Source organism: Lepisosteus oculatus, chromosome 3 (assembly GCF_040954835.1).
Source record: "Lepisosteus oculatus isolate fLepOcu1 chromosome 3, fLepOcu1.hap2, whole genome shotgun sequence".
In the NCBI taxonomy this organism is placed as follows: domain Eukaryota; kingdom Metazoa; phylum Chordata; class Actinopteri; order Semionotiformes; family Lepisosteidae; genus Lepisosteus; species Lepisosteus oculatus.
The window spans coordinates 69,337,532-69,365,277 of record NC_090698.1 but is presented as its reverse complement, the minus strand read 5'-3'; the positions used below and the strand labels follow the sequence as shown (position 1 = coordinate 69,365,277).

The 27,746-nt window shown below is 49.8% G+C and overlaps 1 protein-coding gene across 1 annotated transcript; it reads right to left on the bottom strand.

Moving 5' to 3' along the window:
• On the bottom strand, positions 1 to 27,081 carry nol6 (nucleolar protein 6 (RNA-associated)). Its single transcript, XM_069187464.1, has 26 exons — positions 26,902 to 27,081; positions 24,577 to 24,792; positions 23,636 to 23,752; positions 22,665 to 22,844; positions 22,246 to 22,414; positions 22,026 to 22,160; positions 20,862 to 21,025; positions 20,622 to 20,742; positions 20,416 to 20,474; positions 19,360 to 19,461; positions 19,072 to 19,187; positions 18,304 to 18,481; positions 16,862 to 16,984; positions 15,807 to 15,955; positions 15,598 to 15,673; positions 14,579 to 14,719; positions 13,091 to 13,208; positions 11,622 to 11,776; positions 10,924 to 11,087; positions 9,981 to 10,133; positions 9,616 to 9,713; positions 6,465 to 6,589; positions 6,272 to 6,361; positions 5,366 to 5,563; positions 1,956 to 2,057; positions 1 to 413 (listed from the first exon to the last, which is right to left on the bottom strand). The coding sequence occupies exons 1-26, from the start codon at positions 26,947 to 26,949 to the stop codon at positions 264 to 266; spliced, it is 3,447 nt and encodes a 1,148-aa protein (XP_069043565.1). The 5' UTR covers positions 26,950 to 27,081; the 3' UTR covers positions 1 to 263.
• Positions 27,082 to 27,746: the final 665 nt, after the last annotated feature.

The window sequence follows — 27,746 nt, the reverse complement described above, 5'->3', positions numbered from 1 at the left end:
AGCTCAGCACGTTGTTTTAATTAAAAAATACAAGTGTAAACAAAGCCATAATTTATGAACTTGTTCTACAGGTTAGTTTCAGATACCAAAAGAGAGCAGGCCGGCTTTCGTCTCTGAAAGAAACTCGGTGTGACAGCACAGTCCAGAGAAATATCCCAGAAGTTCTTTAGCATCTCTGGGTATCTGGTGCTGGTCTGAGATCTGAGGACTGGTGCTGCCTCAGGGTCTGTCTTGTCCTCATGGTGCTCAGTGTGGACAGGTCTTCAGATGACCCACTTCTCCGTGCGTGCCTCCACGTCCTTCACCAGCCCCGCCCCCATGACCCGGAAGTCCTCCAGGATGGCTTCCACATTGGGCACAGTGTGAGCTTCCCCTCCCACCACCTCCACGCGGCGCGCGCTCGTCAGGGAGGTCTGAGACAGAAAACCAGACATCAGCACCGACGGGGTACTTATTCAGAAAAATAAACACAAACACCTTAGTCACTGCAGGTCGCTCACTCAGTTCCAGGGTGTGACAGTCGGTGTGCACATCAGTTGTTAAATCTATACAGGCCACTATGTGAGTCATGGCCGTTCAGTATGTAAAGAAATCTCTCTGTATATTAGATTCTGGAAAACTACCTTTTGGCTCTTATTCTGCCAGCATTCATTAACCTTATGAAGAGATAACTGTTGAGGAAGGTTGTTCCATGAAAGGACTGTAGCAATCCCACTGCTACCACCAGTGACCACCAAAAACACAGCCTCAAAGATGTACAAATAATTTCAATTGGGACAGTTTCTCCAGTATTCACTGATTGTATTAAATGAGCTTTCAGGTGGGTTGTGGTGTATTTAAGGGTGAGTTACTGGGAGAGATAAAGAGAGTACTCAGGTGGGGTGAATTAGGGCACTAGTTACTACAGTAGTAAGTGTAGTGAAGCAGATGATGGTAGCCACCCCCCCTCTCAAGATGCTACTGTTCATATTAAGAAGTGCTTTAGTTTTATTTTGAGCAGACTGGCTTGTTTTTGTTTGAACCCCTTTAAAACTAAAACCCTAAACCTTCTGGACCTTATTTTCTCATGAAGAATTTGGATGGAGTGTGAAAATAAATCCGAGCTGAGTGAGTCTTCCAAAAACATAAAATTCATTCCAGAAAAGCAGGTAATATTGCACAGATGTTCTTAGGACAGATGTTTCTGCACAGTAATAATTTATACACTACCCGCTGTGTTGTTTTTATTTCATTTATGAGTTGTATGATCCATTTCTTCCTAAATCATTGCTAAAGGCCAGAGACTGAAAACTCAGCTACTTTAAGGAAGATAAAACTATCCTTACACTTTTCTACAAATCATTCATTGAAAGTGTCTTAACAAACTGTTGGTTTGGCAACATGAGTACCGGCAATTGTAACAGGCTCAGGAAATCTTTCACTCCCACTGCAATCACACTCTTAAACAAAGCAATGTAACCACCTTGTCTCTTGTTTCTTTTCTCCTGTTACACTTCTGTATTCTCTTCCCTTTTGATGATGTGTATTTGTCATTGTGTTGTGTTTGACTGTGCCATAAAACAAATTTCCACTAGGGGACAATAAAGCTTGAATTGGAAAAAAAAAATTGAATTAACATTCAGTACACAACAGCTTTTAAAGAGGTTTCTGATCGAATACATAGTCAAAACGTGTCTGTTCTTCCCTTTTCTTACCAGGACAGTGAAATGTCTCTGAAGTGCCAGTTCTCATGGTTGGTCAAGTCAGCCTGTGCGTCTAACTCATTTTACCCTAATTCTTACAGCACGTGACACTCTTACTGGAGCCACCTGCTGTGTCTGGCACATGTTATTAGAGGCCGTGTGTAAATGAAGCTGATGAGAACACTTTGACCTCGCTGTGTCCAGTAGCTGCAGTGCCCAGTGGTGTAAGTACCCATGGGCAGGCCGTGTGCTCCCAGCATGCCGCGCTCTCACCTTGAAGGGCTGAGGTGCGAAAGCCTGGGGTTTCCACAGCACCGCGATCACCGTGCCACCGTAGGGGTCACACAAGAACAAGGCCAACTCCCCAAAGGCATCCTGGGAAAAGAGAAACGGCAGGACTGGGGTTAGCGCATCCCATGTCCCCGCAGACTCGGCCAGCAGACGGCAAATATTCTGGAAGGAGTTCAAAGAGGAGTGAAGGGCAGGCCCTACACACACACACAGGAGTCCAAGACAGCTCCACCCAATTTCGCCTGGAAGACAAGAGAAGATTTGCTGGAGGTCTGATTCAGGTATGCACATCCCTGCAGGAGGCCCACTACTTTAAAGGCTCAGCAAGAAAACTGCGACCACAAGGCATGAGTGGAATCTGAGAGCCAGTGTGCCGCCTACAGGTAGGAATAGTTGGCACTCCTTCACTCAAACAGCGGCGTGTATTTGGAGCAAACTGCCCGCGAGCATAATAACAGTTAGAGAGCCTGGGATGGGACAAACTGTCAGGAGTGAAGACTGGAGATTCCATGTTGACAAGACCTGACGTTTGGGGATCAACAGGCTAACAAGGCCACGAGGAAAGGAGTACTGAAAGCACTGGGTCATCCCTGCTGCATCAGAACCTTTCAGGCGGTGTGAAAGCTGAACCACGGGCTCCATGAACTGCTACTGCAAAGTTCAGAGGCTTACGGAGACCACTGTTATTTTTAATCAAATGTGACTTCCACCTGTTCGGTTATTGTTTTTTTGGTCATTATTGTTTTTACTTTTCCACAGAGCGCCGTGGGGCCATTCCTAAGAGCTGCCTCCCGTGACAGGCCCGAGGAGGGAGAGATTGAGAAGCCAGGCAGCTGCTCGTATGGTGCAGTTTCCTGCTGTGGTCCGCGTCCCCACAGCTCCTCCACACACCCGGACAACAGTGACAGATTTTACACAACCCTTCCACGGGCCGAGATCCTCTGCTTCCTCACAAGCCTCGGCAAGTCAGAGAGGGCAGGTGCGTTTTCCCATAAACCCGGTTACCTCTGGAGGCACAGGAGAAACGTACCGTTTATTTTGGCCATGCTTGTACTCATGGAAGTTGTTTTGAATCGCACTTTGAATCCCTCTTTTCCGCAGAGGGCTCAAACTAAAATATCATAAGTTGGCAATGGGCTGGGCCCGAGTTCACACCTCCCGGCATTGTGCTGCTACACATTAAAAATTCACAGGCGCAGCAGAAGAGGATGATTGTCGTGATTTTTAGTCTAACAGCCCCTCATCTTCCACAGTGTTTCAGTGAGAGTGAAAAGCCTTCTAGTGCAGGATTTAAGATTGGTCTTAAAATGCATCAACTGCAGGATAACCAAAATTGCTCTGCATTACTGGAGGATGGTTCCTAACCGCCAGGCGCTACTGTGTTAATAACTGTACTTCATTATTTTTGAAGGTGATCTTATTAGGGTGGCTTGATAAGGACCTTAAGGCTTCAGACCGGAAACCAGGCCAGTCATGTCATCTGACATAGTTGTGACCCACTGCTGTCTATGTGGAGCCCAGCTTTTCTCTTTTACTGGTAGAGAGTGGAATGCCTTCACTCATCACAACATACAAGTGAGAGCAGGAACTGGGAAACCCTCCTTCCTCACTGCTTCACCCGTTTCACTGTGAAGTGGGGCTGCCGGAGTATAACGGCTACTTCATGGTTGTTTTCCAGATGCGGCGAGTTTTCGAAATCCTTAAGGGTCGCCGAATGAATGAATGAATGCCTTTTGCACATATATCTCACCACAGAATGAAAGAGATACCCTTGAAAATGGCCCTGAACAAAATGTAGGAAAAATACCATTAAAAAAAACTAAAATCTATCAATCTGTGACTAAACAATGTGACAGAGAAGACAAGATGAATTACTGGATTCGCCCAACAAACACGCAATAGCAAGAAAATGCCACTGGCTGTGCTTGGGGAAGTAGTTAAAGACAAGGAAGAGCTGGTGAATTCTGACCACAGGGGTACAAGCAGGATCAGAGCCAACCCTCTCCAGTGCAAAAAGCAGCTGAATTTATTAAAAAAAAAAACAAATTCCTCCCACTCAGGCAAAGATGACTATCTCTACAAAGCATAGCAATTCGTAGAAAACCCAGATTCCATGAGCCAGGTAATGTCAGCTATGTGATTCTGCCTGAATCAATCCCTCTTTTATTAAAGTTGTTTAATAAAAAAAATAGCTGTGTTTTTTCTTGACATTCTTTCTCCATGAAACCCAGTGTTTTGTAACTTCCCTCGCGTGCACACACATTTTCTGCCCCACGCGCCCAAGATGCGGGCATGATATTCACGCCAAAACCATAGAAGTACCCTGGGAGAACCCCACCCAGAGCCCAGGGTTCAAACTGAAGGCCTGCCACTTGCCTGGGGAAGTAAAAACCGGTGACGGACAACTGCGTCCAACGTACCATGAGACAAGATGATTGCATATATTGCAATATATACTGCAAATACTGTAACGTGTATTTTACCACCATGTTTGAGAGTTACAAACCGAAATACTCCACTTGCGCTGAGGCAGACACAGACTGTCAGTGAACACAAAGGTCAAAGAGGAAGGACATGAAAACAGATAGTAAAGCAGAACACACTGCTAGGAGCTCATGCTAGAGAAGGGACATTTAACAGGAAACTGCAGCACTATCTTCATATTTTGGGGTTAGGAAATCGGTAGGGATGACTTCATTTCAATCCACATTGAAAGTGAAATATAGACAATAACATTTGCAGGTGTGTACAACAACATACTGCAGTCACTGTCTGCGATTTAGAACGAGGCAACAAAGCGTCCAATGAGGTGAAGCGGCCCTGTTTCATGGTACACTAGCAGGCTGGGGAATACATCTCTTATAATCCAATAGAAATATTGCTCTTGACCTCCAGACGGTTTTGCCAACAAATACTACTTAATTGTTAAAACTCTGCAAGCAGATCACGGTTCTTTTCTGTGAAATGCCAGCTGCACAACCTGTACTCCTTCTCTTGTACATCATATTACATCAGTCAGTACAGTGACAAGTGAGCAGGAAGGGCAGCATCACGCCGCAATTCGCATGAACTCTCGCTCTCGCCCGAGTCCAGACCTGGGATTTGCGACAACATGGAGATCACACTGCACTTTCACACAAAGTCCACGATTTGCTTGTGCTTATTTTGAAATTCGTCGAATTCATTTTTTTTTAGGACCGGGATTTAATGACCGATCTGAGAAATTAGGACTGCAGCTCCCCTTTTAACGGGTAATTATATCCCCTCCAAATCAGACGTGACAACTCACACCAGGTCCTGAATTTGCCATCAGATGTGAAAATAAGACTAAGAAACTGGCCATAAACATCCCCGACAGGCTCTGCCACACCTGCAGGGAAGTGTCTGCTTACCCTGAGCTCCGCCAGGTATCGGTCTACGGGGTTGAAGTCTACGACGGGCAGCGCCGGGCCAGTGGGCGCAGAGGCGGGCAGGGTGCCCCGGCTGTAGATGGGGTGGGGGGTGTCGATGGCCTGGCCGTGAGCGGGCACCTGCCTCGGGATCAGGTGGATCAGGACGTCGTACACCTCCAGAGGGGGGCGGAAAGCCACCTGCGGAGAGGAGCAGGGGTGGGATTCAGGCCCGAGGGGGGGACAAGAGTGGTCAAGCACGGCCGCGGAAGAGGAAGAGCGCTAAAGGCATCGGAGAGATGTTTTTCCCCCCGAAAACAGAAAAAGAACGGCCCTGCCCGAGGGACAGAGAGTAGAGCAACCGCATCCGCAAAGCACAGACCGGCCACCTTCCCGAACTGGATTGAACTCGTCCTCTTCTCTGAAACAGATTCTCCAGATAAACAATCACTAGTGCCAGCAGCACGGGTAGTTTCTTTGTCTTTCTGCTCGTTTCTTAACGCTGCTATTCAGGTAATGCTGTAAATGGCCATGCCAAGGGGGCAACTCCTATCTAAATCTGCACCAGGCAGCTGGAGGGTGAAACTGACAGAGGTCAGGGGGGAGAAAGTGAGCATGAGAGAGGGGGGGACAGAGAGCAGCAGACATTTTCACTGATCACTGTCTCCACATCACAGAGTCCATGATTACTGAACTCCACCCCTACCGCTGGCTCACAATGACGTTGTTGCATGTTATTTAACTTGTTGTTGCTGCTGCTCTGTGTTTATGTTTTTGGTGTTTCCTTAATGTCTTTGTATGGGAGGATACATGCAAATGATCATTTCATTGCACTTGTGCACATGACAATAAACTGAACATCATTCGGCAGAGACAGGCACACTCAGGGACACCCCAGCCTGTGCCTACCTTGACATCCTGTGGCTGAGTAGGGTCCATCAACTGTGTCTCGAGGACCCTCAGGCTCTCCGCGGCCACCAATATCAGGTGCTGCAGGACCTGGGCAGACAGGGAGATGGTTTACTGCATGGCTATATCTCTCTTGGAGGCACATAAAAACATGCAGACAACAGTTTGTCTCGGGAGGAGAGGCAGCGGTTACCTGTACAGAAGGGCCCTCCTTGGTCCAGACAGACAGGTTCTTGTCTTTGGGCGTGGCGATGAACATGACAGGCAGAGAGGAGCGAGATGCAATGAAGTCATTTTTAATCTGCGTGAAATCGGCATCTGTTTAGGAAATAGAGGTGCAAAGGGTGTCAGTGCCCGAGCACTGTCATAATTCTTAAGACTAAGCATGGGGAATAATCCACCTTTTCAGGCGGGAATCAGAGCAGTCACAAAAGAGGAGAGGAGGCTACTCAGCCTGTCAAATGCGTTTGGTTGTTATGCTACAGGCCCACAGCCGGTCCTGGTTGTACTGGAATAACGCAGGTTTTAACTCCTTTCCCCCAAAGCTGCCCGTCTTTGGGAGCTTAGATAAAACTGAAGTGAGCAGGGGTAGAATATGAAAACCACACAGAGGTCCTGAGATGCAATTAAACAAGGGCTCTGAGGTTAAGAGGCAGCAGTTCCTCAGACAAGAACTCCAGATCCTCAGTGATCGGACACAACAGGAAGCTCGTCAGCTGAACTAGCTCACTTTACAGCTGGTATTTAACTGACTCAAGAATCTCGCCCATCCAAGTCTGGAGGGATCTAGAAACTGGGCTGCAGTATCACGCCTTTGTCGTTTACAGAAGTCATGTAACAACTTTCTAAAAGCACCTGATCTGAACATCCGCATCTGACCCTGCGTGCAAGTTTCGTTCTTCCAGTTACAATTTTCCCCGGTTTACACTTTTCAACAGCCTTCACAAATGGTAGTCAAATCTCAGTGCACTCGTCTCTGCTCAAGGTGGAAGGGATTAGTTTCCTTTAACCTGTGTATGACATGCCTTTCAGACCACAATTAGACCACAACACACGCTGGGCTACACAGCCAGGTATGCCGTTTCATTGCCCCATCACATGGTCCGAGGACAGAACCTGCAGTCGTCTACACCCCATCTACTCCTGCATCAACCCTGCCATCTACTGGATATACACAATGCATGATCCAGCTACGTCCATGCAGTTATTTACTATATCCAGGTGCTGGGCCTGATCTGAAAAAATGTCATATTTGCCGCTGTTACAAGTTGTGCTGCTCCCCCATCTGCATGCAGATGTGCTAAAGGATTGCAGTATAAATTGTTCACCTAAATCAGGAACACAAGTGTGCCCAAAAGAGACAGCTCTGGCACTCTTCAAGAAAGCATAAAGAGCTTTACTGGTGGTTACAGCACCAAGAACTGCTTCAGCTCAGGGACAGGCTTCACTACTTACAGGTGCCTTCTGTGAGCGTTTACAGGTTAGCGCATTTAAATTGTTGTTCCCAACAGTTTTCAATCTTTGATGTGAACACTATCAAAAGCTCCAGGTAAACACAGATATTGTAGCATTTGCTCTTCTCCTGTCAAATGATACCACTGCGTGTTCAAAGAATTTATCATGACCCATGAGATCTGTGGGAACGCTGCCCTTGAAGCTGAGCGCACACTTGCGCTGGTTCCAAGCCATGCTCCTTCATAGAGTGCTTTTTTACTTTTCTTAGGGGATCCATTACACCAGAAACATTCCAATTTGATCATTTCTACACTGAGTTTGCTCTGTGCCACCAGCGACCGTATCTACGTGAACCTAGTCTACCTCTAAGGACTCTGAAATTCTGCCTCACTGATAAGAAACTGGAAAGCAGAGCACTGGGTGGGCTCTGCCTCACAACGTAACGCACCACTTCAAAAGACAGTATGAGGCCATTTACAAGAAGGGCCAGAGCCGACTTAACTTCTTGAGGAGGCTCAGGTCCTTCAATGTGTGCAGTAAGATGTTCCATATGTTCCATCAGTCGGCTGTGGCGATCGCCATTTTCTAAGTGGTAGCGTGCTGGTGGCTCTGGGATTAGAGCAGGGGATGCTAACAGGCTGAACAAGCTCATCAGAAGAGCAAGCTCTGTCATTGGGTCTGACCTGGACCCCCTGGAGGTAGTGGCTGAGAGGAGAATGGTGTCCAAATTAATCACGGACCATGTCTCCCACCCCCTCTGTGACATGCTTGTGAGAATGAAGAGCACGTTCAGCAATAGGCTGATCCAATCACGGTGCGACAGGGAGCGCTACAGGAGGTCATTCTTGCCTTCTGCCATAAGACTGTACAACACATCCACCTTGTGTCAGGGCAGGGGCAGCACTGACATTGACATGTTGGAATAGACATTAAACTCTTACATCTGTTTTTTCCCCGTTTACAACTGTTTTTTGCAATATATGCTAGGGACTTGTGCAATCTATTTTTATATTTGAAATGTGTAATACAACGTTTTGTGTACTGTTCTGTTTTTTGTATATTCTGTACTGTGAGCAACTTTTTTTTAGTGCACACTGACTGTACCGACGGTATTGTATGTATTGTACTGTTGCATTATTTCGTTACACTGTGTTGTGTTGACTGTGCTAAGCTGCTTTTGCACTGCAATTTCCCTCACGGGATCAATTAAGTATCTATGTTGTTATCACAAACCCTCAGTTGGCCTCTCTGCTCTTTCTTTCTCTGTCCTTACTTGGCTGGAAAGACAGAATCAATACATGTACATTCCCTTGTGTCTTGTGGACACTATGACAGTCTGGATTTTATGTGCAATGGAAGCTGAAGTCACCCATCATTATGGTCTATCCCTTGCGACTTTATCGAATTTTTCGAAGATTGCTCCTGCTAGTACATGCAGAGTTTTAACAATGCTAGGCATGGCAGCACGCATCTGTATACCTCTGCCTAAAGCCCGCTTTACAGAGCTCTTTCTGGAATGCTGTGTCCCTTGCCTTAGCCCAGCCCAGAGAGGCCACACAAAGAGAGCCTGGTGTGGCCAAGCAAGACCATGGGTATCATGGGTAGTGACTGGCTGGCTAAAATGTTTAAAAAACAGAAAGAATGTGCTGAGTCTAAATCTTAAGATTCATCTTAATGTCTGTCTCTTCCTAGCTATATAATTATTTAGACAACTGGTACTGACACCTTTTAGCTAGGATGCCCTTGCAGCTGTAGGGCACTATCCCCCTGGAGCTCTGCGCCACTCAGAAAGCCTCCCACTGCCCTCTCCGCCCTGTCCTCTGTGGCTTTCCCTGCTCTGCCTCAAGCTGCTGACGCCCGAGTCAGGCCAGCGCCCGCCACGCGCTCACCTGTGAGCTCTCCGTTGAGGTTGACAACGAGGGGGCTGTTCTTCCAGTCGAAGGTGGACAGCATGTACAGGAAGCGAAGGAAGCCCACCTGCGGGGAGCTGGGGGATGAAAGACATGCGGGAGAGGCTGTCAGAGAGGCAGAGAGCCCCGCGGAGCTGGAGCGAGCACGCGCGAGGCGGAGAGAGAAGCCGAGCCAGAGGGATTGAGAGCCAAGCGCAGAGAGGGAAAGGGAGGGCCTGGCAGAGGAGCCCAGGTTAGACGGCGATTCTGGTGTGACGGCAGTGAGAAGGAAGGAGGGGAGGCGGCTAAGGAGGAGAAGGTGCAGGCGGGCGGCGCAGGAGAGACGGAGAAAGGGAAAGTGTTACCCAGGAGGCGTGTGGGGCGCAGGCCGCAGGAAGACGGAGGCCACCAGCAGGTCGGCCGCGTCCTCACTGAGCTCCCCGAGGAAGAGCTGGGCTCCCAGCCAGCGCTTCGCCAGCCGACACGCCGCGCCGAACGCCAGGTGCTGCTGCTGGAGGCTGATGGGACAGGCGGCGGAGGAGGAGGAGGAGGAGAGTTAGCGGCCAGGCCCCAGGCAGGGAGGTCGGCTGCCACCCTTGTGGGAGACAGGCTGAACCGGGACGATTCCGGACAGCCGGTCGGGCCAACCGAGCACGATCCCAGCACGATCCCCAGCGAGCTCGGGGAGAGCGTGCCAACGCCACACAAGCTGAGGCAGCAGTGGGGACTGCTACACCCCCTGTACCCCGACTTCAGGCTATCGGTTTCTCTCTCTACTCTCCCTCTTCCCTGCATTCCTGAAAGGATGAACCCAAAACTGGCACAGCCCGATTTGGACGTGCAGACAGAGTGCAGTAAAATATTCCTCTAGTACACCTACTGGAGAACAGCTTGTTCTATAAAGGTTCTTATATTAATTGTTCTTCTTTCACAATGTTTGATATCTTCCCCCAAAGCAAGAGAAAAGAGTAAAAGAGTAATTCTCAAGAACATGTTACCACAAGTTTTTTTAATTACCAAGCGTTTTTTGCTTTCTGAAATTTCTATACACAGCAAATTTGACATCGCTTTCTGGCCAGAGCCTCCCACAATCCCAGAGGCCTTCTTATCAATCCCACAATTCCACAGGAAGACTGAGCTCCTACAGTCGTGCTCCTGTCTCTGACAAGCCCAGCTGTCAGACCCTTTGGAAACTGGACGTCCTGCAGGCTCTGTGACCAGAGGAGCAGTGCTGTCGCTCAGTGACGTCCCGCACACTCCTGACGAGGCCCAGGTGTCTCCTCATAACTGAGACAGGATATGTCTCACCCTTGCAGCATGCCGGTCAGGTAGGGCCGGTGCAGCGTCTCCAGCTCCAGACGCTGGGCCTCCGCGTTGTCACGGTAACGCAGCATCCCCTCGGGGCTGACCGTCTCCCTCAGGACCTGCGGCTCCCTGTGGTAAGCCACCTGCACCCGGAACACCAGCCCGTCCTGAAAGACACACGGCCCAGCCCGTCCAGAGTCAGTGTAGCTCAGGGCTTTCCAGTGCAGCCCAGAGCAGTGCAGGGCAGTGCAGGGCAGTGCAGGGCAGTGCAGGGCAGTCAAAAGCTGTCCAGAGCAGCCCATAGCAGCGCAGCCCGGTGCTGTCCAGCGCAGTGCAGCGCAGTCTAGGGCTGTCCAGAGCAGCACAGTCAAGGGCAGTCAAGGGCAGTCCAGTCAAGGGCAGTCCAGTCAACCTGCATTCGAGGCATCTGAGCACAAACAGGGCAGAGATAAAGGCCCTTTAACCCACCTACTTCTAACCTATTAATGGAACTGCTGTTTTGTACATTGCTAATAAATTTGATTTCGGAGATGAGGATGCGATATGTATATTCAAGCATTCTGGCTGCCAAAAATCTAGATTCTCCCCTCAATATGCAGCAGCAGGAATGGAAAGATGAAATCGGCGATATCAATACCAGGCTGCTGCGTCAAATCCCAGAGTTTTAGTACTAACCTTCCCACACGAACCAGAGGGCGTACCTTGTAGACGTCGAGGTGGGTGGGCGAGGGCTGGCAGGGGAGCTGGTGCTGGGCCCTCAGCAGCGCTGCCAGCTGGACGTGGAAGGCCGCCTTGATGTGGCGAATGGCCAGGGCCTCCTGCGGCCACTTCCCGCTGCCCTCCATGTGACAGACCACTGCAACACAGGGGCGAGGGGCTGCCAGTGAGAACACCTGCCACACACTGTGCGACCACTGGAGGACGCTAATCTGTATATACCTATGCTCATTTTGCACATATTTGATCGTCTTACAGTGACTATTAGCATATTGTGCACACACCTAACTCTATTTTGTATTGCTGTACTTATTTTATTTTAATTTTTAGTCTATTCTGATGTCTGTTTTTGCTCGTCTTGGGCTGGGCTGCTGCAACACCTCAATTTCTCTTTGGGATCAATAAAGTCTTATTGATCCCAATCCATCTCTCCCGACAGAGCGGCAGCTCAGAGCTTCCAAGCGGCCGACCTGAAGAGCTTGCTCAGGCGAGCTGTGGGCACCAGCGCCGAGCCCCTCGCCCGCTCTGCATGGAGACCCCCAGCTCCCGTCTTCAAATGGAGCCTCAACATAGACTTAACAAAATGAGGAATTCTCTTACCCCACGCTCAATAAAAGTACTCAATCAGCTCGCTATAAAGTAGAACTGGTTGCTGGCCAGGTGCTTTCAGGGGATTATGTGCGAACGCGAAGGGGTGATGGGTAATTATATATGATGCAGGCTTTGCGTAACTGTGAGAAGAGTACATTTACAGAGTTCTGGTGCAGGTGTGTGGATTATTGTAGGACAGGTCTCTTCTGAATCCACAGGGAAACACAATTCAGGGGACAACAGTGGAGACTACGAAGTTGTGTGCTTAACACTGGGACCAGGAGGCTGTTCTTTAACAAAGAGCTGAACTATTTTAAGATTTAACAGATCACTGAAAGTGAACATACTCAACACCTGTTGGATAGGCAACATGAGTACTACAATTTGTAATTGGGTGGGCAAAATAAATGAAGATAACCAGCATAGTCACTAAGGTAAATCGGAGTAGCCTAAAAGCCCCTACAAACAGGGGGTTGTAAAGAAGGTGAACTGCATTATGGGATATGTGGCACACCCCCTCCACTGTGAACTCACAGCCCTCCTATCTGGGAGACACCTGTGTCCCCAGGTGTCATGGCAATTCAATTCAAACAGCTTTATGGGCACGACAGATGAATTACAGTGTTGCCAAAGCGGTAACAATTAACAAGACATTTACAGAAACTTTCATCCTCTCTGCAATCTCGCTCTCGAGCACTGAAGAATAACACCTCTTATCCCAGACCTGCAAAGCATATATAAAAAAATTTAATTCGCACTTCCTAATTTATAGAAAACAGTGATCGCACAGGGCTGGAGCCCACATCGTCACGGTCATGGCGGACAAACTGGCAGAGACCGTGTTTAGAAAAAGAGGGTGTACCTTTGATGGGCATGATGTGCACAGGACAGGGCTTGCCTGCGAGTGGGATGAGGGCATTGGTCTTCTTCTGTCTCTCGAAAAAAGAGTAGTCCACTTTGACAGGCAGGGCTGGGAATACCTGGAGTGCGCCGAACATGACAAGGGTCAAAGGTCAGAGGTCACACAGGTTGGTCATGGTGCAGAGGCAAGGCAGAGCTCAGAGAAGAGATGCAGAAAGGAACATGCTCTAGAAGCCCTTGTCTTCAACATCACACACTGACACAACTACAGTTTCAAACCCCACCACTACCACATAAGACAAGAAGGACAGTGGTCATTCAGACAGGTATGAACCAGAACAATATGCATCATGATGTTTTAAACATAGCGTGGGACATAGGACTTGGACCTGAATCTGAATGTAGCCTAAGAGTGAACAAGCAGAGTGCAGACACAATGTGGACAGTGCATACTGACCATGTGGAGTCCTCAAGTTCAAACAGCACAGACAGTGTGGACAGAACAGAAAGAGGGATTATGTGGACAGGGGAGTCCAGCACAGTGTGCTCAGTCAGTACTGACAGCGTGTGGACAGCACAGACAGTATGGTCAGTATAGAGAGAGGGACAGCATGGACAGTGCGGTCAGTATAGAAAGAGAGCAGTGTGGACAGCGTGGTATGAATATAGAGACGGACAGCGTGGACAGTGTGGTATGTATATAGAGTGGGACAGTGCGGTCAGTATAGAGAGAGGGACAACTTGGACAGTGCGGTCAGTATAGAGAGAGGGCAGTGCGAACAGTGCAGTCAGTATATAGAGAGGGACAGTGTGATCAGAAAAGAGAGAGGGACAGCGTGGACAGTGTGGTCAGTATAGAGAGAGGGACAGCTTGGAATATGCGGTCAGTATAGAGAGAGGGACAGTGTGGTCAGTATAGAGAGAGGGCAGTGTGGACAGTGTGGTCAGTATAGAGAGAGGGACAGTGTGATCAGAAAAGAGAGAGGGACAGTGTGATCAGAAAAGAGAGAGGGACAGCGTGGACAGTGTGGTCAGTATAGAGAGAGGGACAGCTTGGAATATGCGGTCAGTATAGAGAGAGGGACAGTGTGGTCAGTATAGAGAGAGGGCAGTGTGGTCAGTATAGAGAGAGGGCAGTGTGGACAGTGTGGTCAGTATAGAGAGAGGGCAGTGCGAACAGTGCAGTCAGTATATAGAGAGGGACAGTATGATCAGAAAAGAGAGAGGGACAGCGTGGACAGTGCGGTCAGTATAGAGAGAGGGACAGTGTGGTCAGTGCGGTCAGTATAGAGAGAGGGACAGCGTGGACAGTGCGGTCAGTATAGAGAGAGGGACAGCGTGGACAGTGCGGTCAGTATAGAGAGAGGGACAGCGTGGACAGTGCGGTCAGTATAGAGAGAGGGAACGTGTGATCAGAAAAGAGAGAGGGCAGTGTGGACAGTGTGGTCAGTATGGAGAGAGGGACAGCGTGGACAGTGCTGACAGCGACCTGTGTGCATCGGAGGGCAGGGTGGGCTCCCTGGACTGCAGTCACGGACAGCGGCAAATCCTCCAGCCTCCACAGCTTCCGGCTGAGATCGTCAAAGGACTGGACCACACGCAGACTGTCCTCCTCACCGGTCATGCAGGGCTGACACACAGACAGGAGTCCCCACAAGCTTTATCTAGATACCGTCTTTAAACTTACTGTAAAACACTGAGAACAAGGCCATTAAAAACTAGTTCTGTTAACTAGGATCAGGTTCTTGAGACCGGGAAGTCCTAACAGTAACAAAAAGGCCTGAGCCCCACACCTGACCCCACTGCCTGAACCTCATTCCTTACACCACACTGACCTCTAGTGGACTCCAGCTGCACGACGGGCAAAATGAATATTCACTGGGCTGCAAGTTTTCTGCCTGCAAACCTACCGGCACTGTGTGGTTATTCTCATATCCTAAATCACACTAGTTTACACTTTATTATCAGTGTGTACCGAGAATGCAGACTCCTTAAACTTCCAGCTGTATGACAAATGAGTCTTCAAACTGAAAACCATACAAGGTGAAAATCATTCACTGAAAGAATAAGCTCTTAAGGAGGCACAGGTCCCATCAGAGATACAGAATAATTAAGCAGGGAGTCCAGGGAGAAGGGAGGCTCAGCATAGAAAGACTTTCAAATCAAAATATCCCAACATTATAAGAATCAATTTAATGGCGAGGAATCACTGTCTTGAAATGACTGCACTGTACAATGACTCACGTCACAGCACAGACTGCAGTGCACGGCAGAGACAATACAGTACAGCACCTGTAAACGCTACTCTAGCAGATTATATCGGATGTACCCCACCACCCTAAAATTGTCTCAGTTGCTGACAGAAGCCCTCACTCCTCCTCACTCACTCCTCAAAAGCTACACATATTCTCCCTGGGCTTCCCTGAACTGGAGTCTCTGCCACAAGCACATTTCAGCCTCACACAGAGGGCAGTGCAAGCCACACGGGACTCAAAAGTGTACCCTTACCTCACGTCCCACTTTGATGACCTCATCGACCAGCCCTCCGACATAGCGCACACAGGATTCTGGGATATCGGCATGGCTGGAGAAGAGAACGAAAAACGAGTCATTAGGGCCCCACCCTTGGGGGAGCCAGCGTCACACAGCAAGCGTCCACACTGGACGCACTGCCTCTCGCTCGCACGCCGACAGCGCCCCCTGCCTGACGGACTCACAGCTGCAGCAGGTACGCTACGATGTCTCTGGGGACCAGCCGCTTCTCGTAGGCAGAGGTGCCGCCCCACAGCACGGCCTCGCAGATGGCGCCGTCCTGGAACCTGCGCAGCTCAGCGCGGTCTCCCCACAGCTGGCGGAACTCCACTGCCTGCGCAGGAGAGACGGGCACGCCGTGAGCCTCCTGTCCTCGGGGGGGGCGAGGAGACCAGGGCACCGTCGCCCTGGCCAGATCTCCACCGCCGCGAGGACGCATGACGCCGTTCTCTTTCGCTGAACTGGAAACACTTAAAATTTGGAATCGAATGCCATAGGAGTCAGAGGTGCATCAAGTATTCAATTTAACACCTGCTGGAAGTATCGAATTCTCACCCTAAAGTGACATTTTGTAGGTAACAAAAATTGCTGAAAGGCAGCTGTCTTCTTCATGCCCATGGAAAGGAAGGAGTTGAAAGTCTTGGTTTCACTCTCCACTGTCAGGACCCGCGACCCCACTAGGGCACGGAGATGCGGTTCCTGGGGCCTCCTGCCAGTGCCTACTGCCGAGATCCCACTGCTCTCCGTGCTGCCCCCTGGTGGTGGGAAGACCTACCTGCCACTGTCGGACCAGGACCAATAGCTCAATCACCATGTTCTGGATGAAACCTCAAAGCATCTCTTCTTATTATAAGTAGCAATATTTTCATCTCTCCGAGATACACCTGGTCCCACAGGCCCATGAGTGACCCTCACTTACTGGAGGACAGAGAGGTCAAACAAACAGGAGGTGACAAAAGACAGGATAAAGATGGAGAGCGAGGAAAGAAAGAGGCGAGCAGGCCGAGAGGGAGGGAAGGAATGAGGATCAGGGAGGAACGGACCCATATTTTACTACTTCCGCCTGTCGAATAAGCACTGCCAAACACCTCGGCACTCAATTAACGCTGCACTTGCTGCTCTCTGTGGGTTTATTGTGCCGCTGTGATCTGCACCCTCTGCATCTTGAATGGAAGGGACTGCAAGTCATCCCGGATAAAAGACCTGGCCAAACGAGTACGTGCGACAGGACGGCCAGTACCTGGGGGCTGTCGGCAGCAGGCCCTCTCTCCAGCACGGCAGCGTTGAGCTCGGGGTTCAGCAGGAGGCCGAAGGACAGCGCAGGCTGGTCCTTGTGCTTCGGAGGGTCGCAGTCCACGGGCCACTGCCAAAGCCACACACACAGGGTCAGGACCACGAGGCACACAGGACAAGATTCACCGCCTGCAGTCCTGCCTGGTGCAGCAGCCATGTCACCCTGCAGCTCCCCAGCTGCCAGCCCACTGGAGCTCAGCAGGTGTGAGCCTGGTCAGTACCTGGAGGGGAGACTCCTGGGAAAAACTAAGGCTGCTGCTGGAAGAGGTGTTAGTTAGTTAAAACCGAGGTCCTGACTCTCTGTGGTCATTAAAAATCCCAGGGTGTTTCTCGAAAAGAGTAGGGGTGTAACCCTGGCATTCTGATCAAATTTCCCCCTGGCCTTTTCCGGTCATGGCCTCCTAATAATCCCCATCTCTGAACAGGCCTCATCGCTCTGTGTGTGGCGAGTGTACTGGCACTGCATCACCCAGGTGGGGCTACACACTAGTGGTGGTGGAGGGGAGTCCCCATTACCTGTCCAGAAAAGCGCTATATAAAAGTATCAAGAATTAATTACAGCGGTGATCCCACATCACCGCAAAATAAAATTAACCTTCCAGCACCATCCCTCACAGCTATGGAGCCCAGAGCTCTTCACAGTCGAGGGTGCAGTACAGAGGACTGCAGGCAGGCCATGGGCTCGAACCCCTTCAGAAACCGAGCACAGCTCTAGACCCTTCTGCTGAGGGGTCTAGCCTGCCAACAACGACAACCTTTGCCTGACAAAGACTTGTTCACTGTTCACTGCCTCTGCTGTTTATCCAACCCAAAGCTGGTTGCTATAGCAAAAAAAACACACAACAGCATTAAGGCATGTTTTGTTACAGGCCAGGTCATCTGGATTGAAAAACAGGAGCACAAAGTTTGAAAAAGAAAGAAGATTAGGCCAACCTAGCTAATTTTGTTCTTATCAGCAAATTAATCCTATTTTTTTAAAGTAACAATGGTATCAATTTCAATGACATGGCTGGGTAGCTTGTCTTAGGCACCCATAACTCATAGTGTAAAACAGTGCCTCCTGCTCTGTTTTAATGCATTTCTCTGTAGTGCTACCTGCTTCACCCTGATGGGTGAATCTGTGAAGTCTCTTGTGTAGACTTTATGAATGGCTACTTGAATGTGCTCCTGTTATAATCTATCTATAGTTTTACAGCCTGTCACTTTACGATATTCCTTTGATCCTGAGAATGGGGATTGTGCTTTGGATTGGAAAAAGATCACAGGGGTAGTGGTGTACTGATAAGACAGACACTACCAAAATACACAGGAGCACCCTGAAGGCTTCCAAGGATTCTCACAGGAAGGAAGAAGAAACGGCGTGGGTCAGAGGAGCTCTCGACAGCTTACCTCAGGGGCTGGAGGCAGCGAGTGGGTCAGCAGGCGGATCCTTTCTCCCAGCCCTCGTTGCAGGAGGGACAGAATGAAGGGTAGCGCAGTGATGACATAGTTCCCACTGTGGTCCATGAGCTCAGCGAGCAGGTCCAGCTTCTTACAGGCTGACTGCAGCTTCACCAGCTCACACAGCCTGAGGGGCAGGGAGGACAGAGATGTCAAACAAACAGGAGGTGACAGAAGACAGGATAAAGATGGAGAGCGAGGAAAGAAAGAGGAGAGCAGGCCGAGAGGGAGGGAAGGAATGAGGATCAGGGAGGAACGGACAGCAGGGGAATAGAGGACGGATCAATGGCAAATAGAAGTAAAAAAAGAGAAAAATGAAGACGGAACTAAAACAGAGCAGGGAAAGGATGACAAACGAGGAAATGGAGCATCTTCAGCCTGTAACCAGCTCTAGGTAGTGACTAAGGAGTGTGGAGAAGTGTAATAATCCTCACACTTATATAGCGCTTTCCTAGACACTCCACTCAAAGCGCTTTACAGGTAAAGGGGATCCCAGCTCTCAGTGGGTAGGAGAACAGAGTGATGAAGATGGGGATTATTAAAGGCCATGATTGGTAAAGGACAGGGGGAGATATGGCCAGGACACCAAAGTGACCACCCTTATGAATCTTAATATATGTCTCTATACCGAGACTGAGGGAGTTGAGAGTGGAGGTGCAGAGAAGCGAGGTCTGGAGAGTGATGTGCACAGGAGTGGAGACTGAGCTCGGTACTGACTGGAAGACGTGATCGTAGCTCCTGAGCAGGGGCTTAGGGGTCATCAGCAGGGCCTGGAAGCTGTCCAGTGTCGGGTCATCCCAAAACTGCAGAGACAGAGCTGCCTCCTGCTGCACCTGGACACGGAGGGAGCAACAGTCACGCAGCGCACCTCAACCCATCCCACACGAGTCCAGGCCCAGCCGAGACCAGTCCATCCTGCCCGATTGGGTCCCACCCAGGGGAACCCAGCTCTGCGAAGTCCTGCCCAGCGCAGCTCGGCCCATCCAGATCAGTCCCGAGCCTCACCTGTCTGTAGGTGCTGGCTGTCATGTCTGCACAGAGGTTGAGGTGTCCTGAGGGATCCACAAACACCACCTGGAAAACGCTGTGGAACTCCGGGAGAGACGGCTGGGAGGAAATTGGGGGGGAGGGGGGAGGACAGAGTTGGGAAGAGTGGAAAGGAGAGAGGAGAGAGCACAAGATCAAATGAACACTGTGTACACCCTGTGCTGTACAGGCACTGCACTGCTAATGTACAGACCTCACCTGTTTCTTTGTCATTCCTGTTTTTTCACATTTACAATATGTATTCCTGTGTATTTTGGATAAGGATATTTCTGGATAAGGAACGTCTGCTAAGCAAATTGATAAAAAAAATAAATAATGTGGGACCATGAGACAAATAAGAGTATCCAAAGGGTTGGGGATCACTGGGGTATGTTGGGTTATCAAGCTTTGAACTATACGCATGTAAAAGATATAGCAGCATCTCAAAACCAAACAGCAGCAGCTCCTTTCCACCTTGATTAGCTGTCCACCTCCATGAACCACTAGCTCGCACGCTGCAACTCTACAGTAACTCTGCAATCAGACGCCAACCTCCTCCTTTCTCCAATTAACGCCTGCTAGCCTAACAATGAACATGGGTCACAGACACGCATGGAAACACCAGGCCCCTCCTACTTGTTCAGGTCCAGCCAATCACAGATGTGCTTGAGACTAAGTGGACCCGAAACAAGCACAGGTCTGTAACCTCGACCACACCAGACTGACACAATCCTGATCGAGACTTTACTGGTAAGACAAACACTGTATTCACGCATAAACATACTGCCATCCATGGGTTTTTGGATGGGTTAGCGATTATGTCCCTTCCTCCTACACACATCATCCGCCAGCAGTTCATGTTTTGATGACAATGTGGGACTCTGGTATGTATTTATGTCGTCTCAGCGACTCCCTTGTCACAATCACAAAAACTACCCCACTCTAGACTGGATTTCTACTCCCTGCCCCACTGAAACTGCCTGGCTCCCCCACCGAAAACATCCCATCTGCTAGCGAAGCCGCAGACTCTCTTACCGCTGTGGGGTCCGAGCCCTTCGCCAGACTGATCCCATTCTCCGTCAGGTCTGTGGAGGCTGGAGAAGAGGAACGGGAGCAAAAATGGAATCACCGCGTTCATTCCGAAGCTTTTGGTTGGGGCTGGTCCGAGAAGCCCAGTTCACTTTTCATTCCCAGAGCACCCATTTAGAAACGTCCTGCGCCCGCCCGCGCCCAGCACTTACCCAGGAAGTGCAGCGCGTTCCTCAGCACCTGGTAGGCGCTCATCATGCTGTTGATCCTGTGAGCGGAGAGGAGATAGGCCACCAGCATGGAGCCCAGGAACCCACTGAAACAGCCATAGCCCTGGGGAAGGGAGAGAAGACAGCCGGAGTCACGGACACAGACGAAGCTGTCCGCACGGACCGGCCAGCCCTCTCTGGACAGCACCGCGGGCCGGATCCAGACAGGCAGTCAGGCTGTACCTGGTCCAGCTGCCTCTGCCTCAGCCACACTTTGAGAAGCGCCACGCTGTCGGGGAAGGCTGGGCACTGGGCGGCCACGGCCGACAGGAACTGCAGGTGTGCCAGGGGCAGCAGGTCTCCCAGCAGGCTGCTGTTGTAGTGGGGAGTGGCCGGCTCGCTGCCACCTGGATGGAGGCAAGGCCAACAGTCAAGAGGGGGCCTGCGTCAGAGAACTGAGAGAACGCGTTTGGCACGTCAAGTACAAGACATCCGCCCAGACTGCGGCCCCTCTCAGGCCATGGAGATGTAAGCAGAGTGCTGTGAAGCAGCCAGGCCCACTGGACCAAAATGACAAGGGCTGATCACAGCAACAGAACACCAAGCACAAAAGAGAGCAGACACAAACACAATCTGCCTCTGGTGGTTTCTCCTTAAGTGTCATACGGGGCGTTTCACTAACACGTTTGCTGAAGACTGCCATTTAAGAGAAGGCACAAAAGAGAGGAGGCCACTTTGCCCATATAATTTATTTGGTATTTAGCAGTTGATCCAGGGATCTCATGTAGTCATTTCTTGAGAGCAGGGTATCGGCTTTCACTACTACTATATAGCTTCTTCCCACAGCCATCGGGGAAAAGAAGTTCTTGGTTTTAAAGGTTTTGTGTGCTCTGGTTTGTATTTCATTTTTAATTCTAAAACCGTGCCCTGGGTGGACGCTGCTAGTGCCTTTGAGGAGACTTGAATACCTGTATCCGGACCCCTCTGTTCAATACTAAAAAAGTTCAGTTCCTTCAGCACGTCAGTGGAGGACATCCCCTTCAGCACCAGAATGGTTGCTTTTCTGATTCCAATATCTTTTCTATAATGTGGTAACAAACTATACACACAATTACCTAATTCAGGTAATTATCTATTTTAGAATTAAATACAATTAACCAATTGCACTATAATTTATACCACAGTCATAGCAACACTCTGGGAAGACTATCTGGGAATCATATCACTTTATTGTTGCTTTCACAATGCTTTAATATCTTATTATTATGTTCAATACCTTAGATCTTAGATCTCCCATCGTACACAGACAGGAGCTGTCTGACCGCGAACACTACAACTCTCTCCCCCGGGTCCGAGACTGATCCCACGCCTCCCTCCTCCCTCCCCCGGGTCGGAGTGCAGCCTTACCAGCCAGCTCGGAGCTCTGCTCAGTGTACCAGTGAGTACGAACGTTGTTCTTCTGGGGGTGGAGACGGCTGGGCTTGAAGAATCCTGGGGGGGGCAGGGCATGGACGCGCAGTGTCACTCTGCCATCGTCCTTACCTGGAATAACACCAGGCACACATCAGCACCCCGACCAATGTCACAGCAGACAGCCTGCCCCTGTCCAGCCTCCATCGCGCGGTACCTGGAGGTGTGAGCAGCAGCAGGGGGCGGAGGCGGTTGCCATGGAGACAGGAGAAGCGCAGGGAGCCAATGGCAGGGCGAGAAGTCAGGTGGTGAGCCAACCCAGCCAGGTACAGAGCCCGCTTCCTGGGATACCGCTGGTTTAGGTTATCCTTCTGTTGGAGGATCTCCTGGGGTGGAAGTGTGGAAGGAGAGGGTTAATACAGAAGCCCAGATGGAGAGACTGGACACACGGAAAATTGGAGAAGAGAGGGAAAGGGTGGAGAAGACAGAAGGAAGAGAGGGGGTAAGAAAGGCAGGCAGATGGAGAGAGAAGGAGAGGGGACAGGGGACTGAGAGGGAGAACACGCTGAAGGGGAAGAGCCATCAGCACACAGTCCAGGAACGACACTGAGGACACACCCCCCTCCTCAGACTCACCGGGGGCATCGTGACAGCCAGGTCCACTGTGGCATGCGGCTTGGTGCAGGTGCGCAGAGGGTAGCTACCCACCAGGCTCACGGAGGCCGGGGGCGCCATGCGGAAACGACCCTTCACAGCCTGGGGTACCTGGAGAAACGGCACCTTGACCCCGCCGGGCAGCCAGGACTGGTCACACAGCTGGACAAGCCAGAGGCACACAGACACAAAGGTTGAGGAGATGGACAAAGGCAGACAGGGAGGAGGTTAAGGAACCTCAAGTGATTCATAATCTCCTGTGTGCTTGACAGCTAAGCCCTGCTCAGCCTGGTTACACCCCCTGAACACAACCCGAATTACACTGCAGCCTCTAAAGGATTGTGAGCATCCTTTGACATACCAGCTTACTCTCAAACACATCAAGAAAGTGTAATGCAAAAACACTGAAATTTAATACCTTTTCTTTTGACTCTGATACCACCCAGAGTAACACTCAGAGACTTCTAAAACAATTTTCTAGGAAACTAATGCTTTCTACCATTTTCTCCCCTACGCATGCAAAAACACTATTCTAATAAAATGAGTAAAAGCAGGTCAAAAACATTTCTATTATGAGTTATAAAACAAGCAGCTTAAAACAGAGATATGCACGACAAGACAACACGGTGCACAACACAGAACAGGACCAAACACCGAATCTGGTGGAAGGAACCTGCGCCCATGCAGAGCCCGATGCAGACGCTCATGCAGTACATGGATATTTATGTTACAGGTGCAGAAGGACAAAAAGGACACTTTCACTACCTGTAAAACTGCTCATTTTAAAGTGGCAGAACACCGAAGTGCATGTATCACCTGCATTACCTCCCGTATGCTTCTTATTTTAACAGCCATAATAATCAGTTCTCTTTCTCATAATTATGGCTTCCATCAAGGCTGTTACTCTTAATCTTCACATGTGTGCCCCCCCCCGCCCCGAGTCCAGTGCTGACCTCGGCGTCCGAGGTTCGAGGGACGGTCTCCAGCAGCGCGGTCACCTCCTTGACGAACGAGTCGATGAGCCTGCGGCGCCGCTCGGAGAGGACCACCTCCTTCAGCAGCTCCTCCATCTGAGGACGAGAGCGTCGTACTCAGCACGCCGGGCCCGGCCCCGACCCCCTGCCAAACCAGGCCCCACAGACTCTTCGCTCCTGACCTACCCTTCCCAGCAAACATCTGTCCAGTATGGCCACCTGGATTTCATAATAACTCTCTTCACGCTTATATAGCGCCTTTCTGGACACTCCACTCAAAGCTCTTTACAGGTAATGGGGATCCCCTGCGCCAACACCAGTGTGCAGCCCCACCTGGATTGCGACAGCAGCCATAGTGTGCAACTATGCTCCCCACACACCAGCTCTCAGTGGGGAGGAGAGCAGAGTGATGAAGCCAATTCGTAGATGGGGATTATTAGGAGGCCATGATTGGTAAAGGACAGGGGGAAATTTGGCCAGGACACCTGGCTAACACCCCTACTCTTTTCGGGGATAAACGCCCTGGGATTTTCTATAACATCGGAGAGTCAGGACCTCAGTTTTATGTCTCATCCGAAGGATGGCGCCTTTATAAAGTAAAGTGTCCCCGTCACTCTACTGGGGCATGAGGACCCACACAGACCGCAGGGTGAGTGCCCCCTGCTGGCCCCACTAACACCTCTTCCAGCAGCAGCCTTAGTTTTTTCCCAGGAGGTCTCCCCTCCAGGTACTGACCAGGCTCACACCTGCTGAGCCTCAGTGGGCTGCCAGCTGTGAGCTGCAGGGTGATATGTCAGCAGCAATATCAGGGCATCTATCACATCAGTTTGCCCTGCCTAGTCTCTAGCAGTCTCTACCCCATCTCACAGACTATTGCCCCTCCCGATCCATCTCTGCCCCCCCGGCGGCTGCCCTCCGACCTGCATCTTCAGCAGGCTGCAGTGAAAGAGGCTCTCCGTCTCCCGCAGCCTGTTCAGCTCCTCCGTGGTGGGTGGCTTGTAGAGTTCCCCCCTGGACAGCTTCACAGGTCTCAGCAACGCCTCCTCCTCCGCCCCCTCCTGGGGCCGGCTCCTCTTCACAGGTGCCCCCTCCTCCTCCTCCTCCGACTCTCTCTCCACGCGCTCCGAGAGGTCCTCCTGAAAGACAGGCAGAGAAGCAGACAGCGTTGCGGAGATGCTTCTGTGTCTCCCTCCCACTCACACTGACACACCCCGGCTCACTCCCTCCTCCCGCAAAGCCCCTCAGCTCGCAGCTGCGCTGCGTTTGACTGGCCGCAAGAGGGCAGCAGTGAGCAGGCACCCCTGTTAACCCCGAGAACAAGCAAAGGTTTATTCCACGCTGAAAAGAGAAGAAACACAACATTGCAGCTGTGGAGCCTTCTTCGGGTGTCTTCCCGGGGTCAAACAGGTGAAAGGGCGCTATAGGGGATCACTGTGGAGCGCTGCTGCAGGGGTGTTTTGGAGATGCGAGTGCAGCAGACTCTGCACAGAGCCGGAAACGATGCGCTCAATGCACCGGGAAGAAGGGCGCTACAGGAGATCGCTGGAGAGCTGCTGCTGTGCTTTGACATCTGAGCTCTGTGGAAAACGACCTCAATACAATTGTGAAAAATGCAACTCCCACAACGCCAGCTGAACAGGTCTCCACAGCCGAAGCGCTGTGTCTCTTTTCAGCCTGCGATAAACCTTTACTTGTTCCTATGCAGCCTACGCATGCTGACACAGCTCCCTACTTGAACACTGAGATGTATTCACGGTGAGAGGCAGAGTTCCAAGATCCAAGCGAGATCCAGAGTTGTCTCTTTTTAATGACAAATACATTGAATAACACCTCATCTGCACTTGTAATAACACCTCTGTATCCCACGATGCCCCTGTGTGCGAGCAGGTTTCCTGAACGAGGGATAACGAACACAAGAGCCAGTCCTCGAGGGCGGGATGTGTCTAGAAGAGAGATCTCTGTCCACCCCCAGCAGGGCAAACTGACAGGAACTCAACATGTCAGCCAGCACGAAAAACACAGATCATCGCTCACATTTCCATTTCCCATGTTTGATGTGCAGGATGATTGCACCAGTGTAGGCAGCACTGGGGCCCTGGGTTCCTGTCTGTATGTTCTCCCCGAGTTCACATTGGTTTCCTCGCACAGTCCAAAGACATACTGGAAGGTTAACTGGCTTCTGGGAAATGTGGCCCTGGTGTGTGCATGTGTGTGTGCCCCAAGATGGACCAGTGTCCTATCCCTGCGTCCTTTGCTTGCCAGGATAAACTCTGGCTCCACAGCAACGCTGGAAGAAGTGCTTAGCAAATGGATGGATGGATAGATGGAGGCTGGTGAGAACAAGAGTCTCCATGAAATACTTGATTCTTTATGAATTTATATATTGAAGGGAAGTAAGATGGAGCCATTCTGTATTCCTGTATGATTTAGCACAGCATCATTCATACAGATGCATTCCTGTCATCCCTTGGGCACAATTTATCACACTTAGCAAGGCTGCAGCAAAGAAATGAACGATTGGCAATCCAAAACCATTTCTGAACGTCTCAGTTAATTTTTTACTTCTTCTAGGTGACTACAAGCAAACTCTACAGTGGACTGTACTGATTTTGCTCAGTTTAAAAGATCGTAGGCCCCTTCCAAGAAACGACCTGATGGAGGTATTCAAAATCTTTAAGGCACTGACGAAGTCAACCCACTGGTCTTCTGCATAGAGGAAACCAAGTAAAAAAGTACACGGAAACGCAACTGTATACGTGGAATTAACACCGAGACCAGGAGACCTATCTTTACGCAAAGTGTTGTGGGAGTGTGGGACAAGATACACAACCAGGTTGTTGAATCGAGTACCCTGATTTCTTTCGAAAAACCAGTGCATTAAATCCTGAATCAATAAACTACAAACTTCTCTTGCAGTAAGCTCGTCCTTGACGTTTTCATGCTACATTACAGTACACTCCGGCTTGATACATTTTAAAACTTAACGTACTGTACAAGAAAGCGTGCGTCTGAACACGGTCATCTCGGCTTACGTCTGTATACCTTCAACACCAGGTTTCATCAAGTGGGTCACTGGTAACAAGCAGATCTAAAAGCCAGATGTAGTTCTGTGTTCCGGTGAATATGAAACATTGTACTCGTTTTATCTTACTGAAATCGTTAGAGTAACCTTACTGGTAGCCATGAGTCTCATGGACCAACAAACACAGATCATTCACATCTTCTGAAACTTAACTAATTCCTACCTTTCCATTCGGTCTCACAACAGATGACTTCTTCATTTTCTTCTTCATATTCCCCTTCCTGTTGTCTGTTTATACCAAAGAACAGCACATTTAGAAAGCAAATCCTCACAGTCGAATCGGGGAAACACTAAACTCACATGGGCACACACTGGGACAACCTAACCCGGAGTGTAAAGCCACACCTCCTCCTAACTCTGATTGGTCATAACCAGGGGGAAAAAAAACTTTTGATTGGACTTTGTCGTATTAGTGACCTTGACGTCACTGACTAATTAAGGTTGGCTGCGCAAAAATCGAAGTAGGGACGAGTTAGAGAATTGTTAGAATCGGAGATTTTATGTTGTCATCCAGTACAGTAACGGAGTTTATCCCGCGGGATACCGAAAAATACGTCAAATGTTAATTATAGAGCAACTGAAATTTTATTTACATTTCCGGTCGTACATATATTTAAAAAAATAAAATCTGTTGCGAATGTTTCGATGGCACCGCTTTTCACTTAAAGCAAGCTAACCGGAAGTCCGATATTCTTCTTACTTGAGTTCGTGTCACAAAACACCTCCAAGCGGGCGGGACTTTTGCTTAGGTCGTGGGGACAGTACTGTACTGTAGTTGACTGAAAAAAAAAATCTGTAGGACTGTAGTTCTTAAAAAAAGGAGTTGGCTCAAGAGAGCCTTCAAGAAACAGTGATAACACACAACCAGACGAGAACGATGAGTTGAATGATCTCCTCTCATACATAACCTCCTTGCATACTTTTTTTCACTAAAGGACTCACAAAAACCACCTCTTTACAGAGTCTTCAACATATACCAAGTCATATCGAGTGAGCGCAGGACACATG

What these genes read in the sequence shown, in the direction of transcription:
- nol6 (XM_069187464.1), bottom strand. Translation starts at nt 26,949, where the DNA reads ATGAAGAAGAAAATGAAGAAGTCATCTGTTGTGAGACCGAATGGAAAG. An exon ending in AGCTACGATCACGTCTTCCA is followed by an intron (nt 18,482 to 19,071) that starts GTCAGTACCGAG and finishes CCTGCCCCTCAG; the next exon opens with GCTGTGTGAGCTGGTGAAGC. An exon ending in CTGCTGCCGACAGCCCCCAG is followed by an intron (nt 15,956 to 16,861) that starts GTACTGGCCGTC and finishes TCTCCTGCGCAG; the next exon opens with GCAGTGGAGTTCCGCCAGCT.